The sequence below is a fragment of the Halyomorpha halys genome, unplaced genomic scaffold (assembly GCF_000696795.3).
Source record: "Halyomorpha halys isolate HHAL.00 unplaced genomic scaffold, Hhal_1.1 Scaffold453.1, whole genome shotgun sequence".
In the NCBI taxonomy this organism is placed as follows: domain Eukaryota; kingdom Metazoa; phylum Arthropoda; class Insecta; order Hemiptera; family Pentatomidae; genus Halyomorpha; species Halyomorpha halys.
The window spans coordinates 1,201,593-1,210,111 of NW_027107553.1; the positions used below are offsets into that span (position 1 = coordinate 1,201,593).

Sequence of the window (8,519 nt, forward strand, 5' to 3'; positions counted from 1 at the left end):
TTTATATTTTTAAAATTATTACAATATATATATATATATATACTTTTAATTTGGAATTTTAAACCATTTAGGTTTTATAAAGTCTCTAAACTTTGTTGTTGATTTTTCTATCTTTTATTTTTTTTACTTCTAGAATATTTGGTCTTTAACTCATTTGTGGTGACTATTAACTCTAGATATTCCCAAATAAATTCCCTTCCCCCTTCAAATATTTGTTAAAATAAAATATACCGATACTTTTGTTTAAGTAAAATATACAGATTCATTTGTTTAAATAAAATATACAGATATATTTGTTTAAATAAAATATACAGAAACATTTGTTTAAATAAAATATACTATAGGAATAGTTTTTGTAACATTATTTTAAATTAAAATTTTGGTTTTTAAACTTGATTTCTCAGTTTAAATACAAATACTATAATTCATAATTTAAAGCATTGCGTTTTGTTTAATTTTCATGAAATCTAGTGTTAAATTTTTACCATTTATTTGTTCCTTGTTATCATAATAACTTGTACACCTAATTCCATGAATTCATAATTTTTATTGATTATTATTTAAATTGAAAAAATGAAACATTTAGTTCGATTAGTCCTGAATTATTTATCATCCTTTAATCTGTATCACAAATATATATCCTGGTATATTTCAGATGGAACAAGATGCAGCTGTTTCAGAAGCTTCTCCACATATTGCTAATATTGGCCGAATGGTTGAAGATATGGAAAATAAAATTAGGAACATCCTCAATGATATTTATTTTGGAAAAACTAAAGATATTGTCAATGGCTTGAGAAGCACACAAGCTCTATCAGAACAGAAAGCCCAGGCTGCTCTAAGACAGGATCTTGCTGTTGCCCTTCAGAAACGGCAGGCAAAAACTGCGGAAAATTGAAATTCTTCATCTTTCAATCTTGTAATTATAAATTTTCTATTCTTATGTTTTTATATAATTAAACCTTTAGCCTATAAAAGGTTGGTTGGTGATCCGTCAATAGGTATAGAAAATTGAATTTCCATGGATTTATTAATAATTATATACAGGAAAACATTCTTAAGAAATAGTTATTTTAATATATTCATTTGATTAAGTTTATTGGAAAGAACTTTATATTAACATGTTGTTTGCAAAATATTGTTTATCACTTAATTTTAATTTTTTTTTGTACACTTCAGTTGATAGCAACAAAAATTTTGGCCAGGTCTAATTAAAGAAGTAGGATTTTGTTTTATGTCAAACTAATGAAAATTAGTAAAAGCTCTCTTCATGGATCAACACCCTAATGTAAGACTCAAATAGGTTGCTGTAATGTTGTATATCTAGCACATATAAATGTACAGAATTTAGATATAGGTAATATCTTTGGTCTTTATTGCAGTTTTCAACTTCAGAGCTTTCCTTATTTATGCAACCAATACTTAGTAGACTTCTCGCTAGTTACTCAAATCTTGTGATACTGTTATTGATAGATGAACTATTCTGAAGGCTAGTTGGTTCTTTTGCCAACTATCTAAATCCTTCATCTTTAACAAATCCTATCCTTGGCTGATTAATCATTTAACACCATACCTGTCCTTATGTGGTCTATCCGGTGTCAATCTGCAGAGTTGTGCAGTGAAAAAAGTGATAAACAGTTCTATTCTCCTGGGAGCACAGGGGAAAAGTCAGGGAGTATCCTATGCGGATAATATATTGGTGAGCCGATAGGTAATTGTGGCCCTAAAGTCATCCTAAAGGTAACCACTGCATTCTCTCGGTCCAAGATTAAATGGATTTCACATTGCTTCAAACAAGGCACTGTACGTTTGACCTTCACAGCCTTCTTACCTGACTTCAGACCAGTTCTTATATATAGTTATTAATGTTCTGAGAATAGAACTATACAATGCAAATACCATATTGTAACAGGTAGGGTTCTAAGTGAAGGTGGAATAATTCAAAGACTACACTCCACTTTGTTGAGTAATTTAACATAACCTACCTTATATTCAAAACTTCAAACATCAATAAATTATTAAAAGAACTGTTTCCTCCCCTTTGGTATATGTTAAATATAGAAAATATTTATTGAAATATAATTTAAAGTGTTTTATTACTATGTGAAAAACCTCTTAAAATATAATCAATTTAATTCAAGATTAAGGTGGATTTATACCATTTGTTGTTTACAAAATTAAAGTCAACCCATCAAAGGCAGCCATATTCAAAACTGCACTGTTTCTGACTCAAGAGTCTCTGGTGTTCAAGCCACCATGTTTTCAACTTTAATATACCTTTAACCCTTGGTGAGTATGCGTTCTATTTCAGTTGTTTCGGTATATGGTGACTCACAGACATCAATCACAATATTTTTTACTCTTTTTCCCTATATTCCTAAAATGTGGTAAACTATGGGGTTTCCAATATGAATGGGATAATACAAATATTCTTTTTCATTCATGAAAAATAAACAAATCTCTAAAAAAAAACTCCGTCAACTTGCGAAGCATTTCAAAATCACAACATAGAGATCACAAAAATGTTAAAGACTTAGTCAGTATAGGAACAAAATAAGTCAATATACTTCTACAGTTAATGAATTAATAAATGGAAGAAGAAATGATGTCTTTATAACTTGGAAAATAAACAAACCAGTTTCTTTGTGTCTCTGATTCGTTAACAATGAAAAATATATCTCAATCAAACACTAATACATTTTTTAAAACAATCAACACACACATTTTGTGAGAGCATTCGAGACAAATGGGTTTCTTAGATTTTCCAATACAAGCACCCAAAGTTTTAAACCTTCTTAATGACATATTGACAAATTTTTGATGTTCATTTTTTTGTAAATTTTTTTGACTTCCTTTATCTATCATAATCAGCATCAAAAATCCAATTTAAGCTCTAATTTCATTCTTAGAGATGTTCTGTAGTTAGAAATACTTTGTGGGTTATCTTTTTTGCTACTTATTATTGATGAGTTTGGGATTTGTGTAATGTACAGTATCCTTAATTATGTGGTCAAAAATGAGTAGAGACAATATATATCAGCCATTGACTATATATAACTATGACTAACCATATAAAACCAGTTTTTGGTCCGAATTCCGAATCTCCTAGTTCATACCAGATAAACGCACCAAGTGAAGAATGTTACAAAAACGAATGCGTTGGAGGTATCAAGGTTCAGACTAAGCTCATTTGAATGGAAACCTGTCCTACACCCTCTGGGGGAACCCTCACTGATCCTGGACTAAGAACATCACTATTTTCAGCCTTGCTTGATTCTTTGCTGCCTGTTGTTCATGAGTTCATAGTCAGATGAAATATACTCACAACATAATTAAGAAGATGTATCTGGATTGTGATCGGAAATGATAAGTTGCTGACGTTTTGATGATGATGGGGTTAGTGCAGAAAGGAAATCATCATTGTCACTTTCACATGCAGGGAATGGTCCACCTACAAAAATTAAGAGTAGAACTCTTTTTACAAAGTCAGGGTCATATGGGTGATATACTTCATCAGACACCCTGACACTGCTGCGAGGAGACCTGCAAGCGATTGTGGGTTTATAATAAAAATAAGTGTAAAATTTACATTCCTTGTCCGGGGAATGAGCCCATGAACCTGGTGGTTGGGTATACAGTGTTTCAGAGACGCCTACTTTGCACCTGGTGGGAGGGTACATGGTATCCAATAGACATTGTACACTTTACAAGAACAGCACAGGTTATTGTTCAAAGATAGCTGCAACAAAACGTAAGGTTACTATGCACTCTTGGAAAGTGAGGGAAAAGGTACTTAGAGTTTGTGAATCACAGCTACATGCAGTCCTGCCAAAATATTCAATAAAAATTCACTAACTGTCTGTCTGTATACTGTATACTCACTGAGGGTTAATGATAAAAAATTAACTTAAAATCCCAGTTGTGGGCCTTGGTATGCCTCTAAGTTTACGGAAAACCTTTCTATTCCTATACTTTATTAAAAAAATAATTGTGGTAGTCTTGGAACTAGTATACAGAAGTAAAACTTGTGGAAATGAAATAATGTATTAAAATCTTGGATCTGTACATTTGCCACTTATCGTAATTTCAATACTTTTACAAATGCTTGATAAAAAAGGCAGCAACAAACATTGGTATCCACACGCTTGTTTTGTTCTTTTGACCTATGTCAGCTATTACTTTTGATTTACACTATTTTTATTATGAAAAGGAACAAAATAAAGCTAGGTGAAATGAAAGGAAACGTAAATATTAACAAATTAAATAGTAAATAATAAAAATTCATATACTTTGCACAACATAACTTCAGCTGTCGTTATTGAATTTTTATTAAGTCCTTCTTAATTTAGCTACCCAAACATATGATGTCTTTCTAAACTTATATTTGTGCTGTGTTAAATAAAAAATAAACCGTTAATTGATAAGATTAAAAAATGAGTATTTGCACCGAATCCACAGTATTTTAAAATAAAAAATCTTAAACCAGAGTTAATTACTGAATCTGAAGTTTGCACAAATATTAATCTGTTGGTAGCTCTAAAACAATCCAAACTGAAAACAAAGATGTGAATCCAAATAACTCGTCTACAGGCTTCCATGAATTTGTTATGGTTTGGCAAATGTGTTAGCAAGCTTTAGTTATAGAATAATAATTAGTATTAGAATAGAACAGCAATTTCCTTAGTCAATTCTAGCAGAAAATTTTTTATATTGTAATATGATATAACATGAGCTCACTCAATTGGTTAGGCACTAACAGGATTGTTTAACTCCCTCCTTTAAGCTATTACAATATAAAAATTGTCCTGCTAGAATTGACCAGAGTTGTCTACTCTCCTCTCCCCACTTCCGTTACATCTCATGTCACAAAAGCAATTTACTCCTATAGTATAGTTTTTATATTAATTTAAAAAAAACTTCGGAATCATATACAACATTCTTTCATTATTTATAAGGTCTGTTCCAACGACCACTTTTGACTGTCAAGAGCTGTACAGTGATATACATTATAGATATTTCTAATATTATACATTAATATATATTATTAATTATAATAATAAACTCTTGTAAAAAATTATTATATAATAAACTCTAGTAATTATTTCTGGAAAAATAAAAACCCTTAAAACTCTAATTATTAATTAACAATTATTTATTAAATATGTATCACTATAATTAGAAAATACTTACATTATATATCATAATTAATAATTGATTAATTAATTGAAATTTTCATCTCATTTTTTTATGATGTGATTGAGAGAAAGCTAAGAAAATAAACCCAAAAATATTCATAATGCAATGATATATATTAACAAATTTTGCAGTGTTGACAATTTCTAATTTATTATTCTAGGAGTGAGATTTGAAAATGGACAAAAAATGGGTCCCAAATAAAGGAAAGAGGCGTTTTAAGGGTTTTTAATTTTCTCAGAAAGTTTTAGATTGAACATGTTCTTTTCATTTTGCAGTAGAAAACTCAATCGTACTTTACTGGAATCTTCTTATACATAATCAATTTTGGAATGGGGTTAACATGCCAAGGAATGAAGAGTTGTTGGTTCTATTGAGTTATGGCAAATCCGCTAGGATTTAATTTTGTGGCTACTTGTATGAAAAGTTTGTAGATTAAATGGTTAGAAATTTGATCCAGCTGAATTTGTAAGGTTTCTCCTACCTTCAGAACTTTAGCTGCAATATCCTCTAAGAATCAATTATTCCGATTATTATAACAGAACAAACTATTCCTATTTCCTGTTACAACTGTTGGTAGTTTTCTGTTAGAGATTAGAATTTATCTCTCAAAATTCCGTTGAATAAAGTACTCAGTTCCTTCTTGGTTATTTGTAGCATTATTCTCTACACTTTTCTGATAATCCTATTTCATTCATTCTGATGAAAATAGAATTGTGACATCGGCTTTTACATGTTTTTCTAGTCTCTGTGAACCCTATTTTAAAATTATATTCTTTAGAATATTTTATCGGTTGATTTTTTTGTATGGGCATGATCTGAGACTGGAAATTCATGAATGAAAAATTCCTGTTCTGAAGAACTGTTTGCTTAAACTTGTATTAAGCTAGAAATTTTTGTTGGTCGATTTATCAAGGGATATAACCCTGAAATTTTATAGTTTTTGTTTTTCTGCATCTTTCTGGAAGATAATATTTTACTTGTTTGCTCTCTACTAAGGTCTTTTTCTCTGTTAAAGTGGTAGGACACGTATATTTGAAACAGTGCACAACATTTTGTTTATAATTTTGTCTTATGTGTGGTTTTAAAAAAACTTAAGGTGGGGGGGGGAAGGCGATGAAATTATGAGCTAATAATTTTTATTTTGCTTTTGCTGTAAAATTTGTGAGTTTCTTGAGGTGGGATTTGTGAATATAAATTTTATTCTATACAAGAATAAGATATTTTAACAAATTTATAATGCAATCAGAAAAGTTCTGCTCTGCTTCAGCTCTTCCCATCTGGATCAGATGCCTCTGTTTTTTCTTTCTTCTCCTTTATTTATTCATAAAATTCTTAAATATTTTGTATTTATTAAATTTCGTTTATAATATTTTTGGTCTATATGCTATGGTATAATAGATAATTTAATAAAACCAAAACTTAAAAGTTTCTAACTTAACTTAACTTCTTTAACTTAAAAAAAAAAAAAAAAAAAACAATTTTTTTCCCATGGACCTTTTGAGATATTCTGAATTTCAATTGTCAATCATTTTAAACAAGTATTTTCCAATTTAAACAAAGTAGAAAAACATAATTAGTACACCTTCCCTTTACCATTTACTTTGATTTTTATTGACACTGGACTTATGGGAGGTGATTGAATGAATAGTTTAACTATATTTTTAAAGATGATCCGAATTATTAAATCACTGTGATTATCCTTTTATTTTCTCCTGCAGGAATATGAAGATTGAAAGAAGGTGAATGACATCGCGTTTTTTAATCTATGAGTGCAATGTTTTACTCAAGTTTTCACCTCTGTTAAAACTCAGTTCCTGTACAGATAAGGTGAACATTCTCATGAAAGTTACTAAACAAACTAATTTGCTGGCTGGAATTGCTTCCGTTTATTGAAATTAATGTTTTATTCAGTTATCTGTGGTTCAGTACCACTCACTAAACATGTAACAGTTCTAACTGTTGGATAAATTTTTTTGATATCCTCATATTATGTGTTCTTAAATCATGTATATGGCTAATTGTTTTTTATAGTCATCATAGTTAGCTAGGGTTTTAGAAAAACTTTTTTATTTATTTAAATTATCAAAGAAAATATTGCAAATATGATTTTTATACCAATGATGAACTATTTTCATCTTAACTTAACATCTTAACAATTCAAGTAAAATTGCATTATTCCATTATGATGATCACTTTTGATGAGGCCCAAATGCCTATAAAACTAAACATGCATATGCTTCTTATAATCTTTGCATTTAAAAGTTTCCTATAAAAATATTAAAGTGCAATGATGAAAAATCATGAACTGAAGGTTGATTGATTTGAGTTAAATCCTATGAAAGTATTTTTATATGTTTGTTGTTTAATTATGTTTGTTTTATTATTTTTTACTATTTTTCTATTATTTTCATATGAAAAAGCAATGTACATTTTATAATTACTTTTATAAAAATTAAGTAAATTGCTCTTGTTGCTAGTACATATTATATTTATGAAGTTTAAAACTTGATTTTAGTACCTAAAATTAATTAAATATTTAATTCTTCCCACTTGTATCAATTGTATAAATTCAATTTATGTACAGTGATATTTATAGAATATTAACCTTATATTAATGGTCTTTGTATTATAACAAATATGTAAATTGTCAAAATAGTCTATATATATATAAAAACATGTTGTTGAATAAATTCAGTTATTTTCGTCTTCATGTTTTAATCCTTTTCAATCACTTTGTTTTTTAAGGATATAAATTAATGCTATTTACAATTCTAATTGATTTATCATTATTACTTTTTAACTAGTTCAAATGTTAATGAAGGTGTGGTCTAATTAAGTATACTATATTAAGTATCTACTCTTAAGGCAACAATTTATGCTTATTGTTAACTGATGTCTGATTGTTAATATCTACCTCACATTCATTTTTTAAAATTGAATACTCATTACTAAATTTTTCATATTATAATCGATCTTAGCTATTGTTTTTATAATCTAGGAGGTACAGAATCACTATGACCTTCACTCAAAGCCATACTGTGTACAGGAAAACAAATGCCTATCAAAAAGGCCTACTGAGTCCTATGAAGTAGTCAGGAGAAGCAAATGATGAAAATAGATCAATAGAACCTACAGCTGATGTTCCTTCAAGTGGAAGGCAAACCAAAGATAATGATGGATAACATTACATCTATACTCCAAACCTTACTCACGTCACAATTATGAAGAACGTTAAGAGAGAATAAGTAATTGTTTAACGATAATAATTTGGCGTTCAGTCATAATCCTGGAGCCAGGACCAAAAAAGTAATATTCATTTTTGG

General features: G+C 29.1%; 1 protein-coding gene across 1 annotated transcript in view; it reads left to right on the plus strand.

Moving 5' to 3' along the window:
- cpb (F-actin-capping protein subunit beta) overlaps window positions 1–7,904 on the plus strand; it is a 16,267-nt gene extending 8,363 nt beyond the window's left edge. The window contains exons 5-6 of the mRNA XM_014424116.3: window positions 656–919; window positions 6,915–7,904. Coding sequence (XP_014279602.1) covers window positions 656–898 — 243 coding nt within the window. The 3' untranslated portion in view covers window positions 899–919; window positions 6,915–7,904. The remainder of the gene's footprint in view (window positions 1–655; window positions 920–6,914) is intronic.
- Window positions 7,905–8,519: the final 615 nt, after the last annotated feature.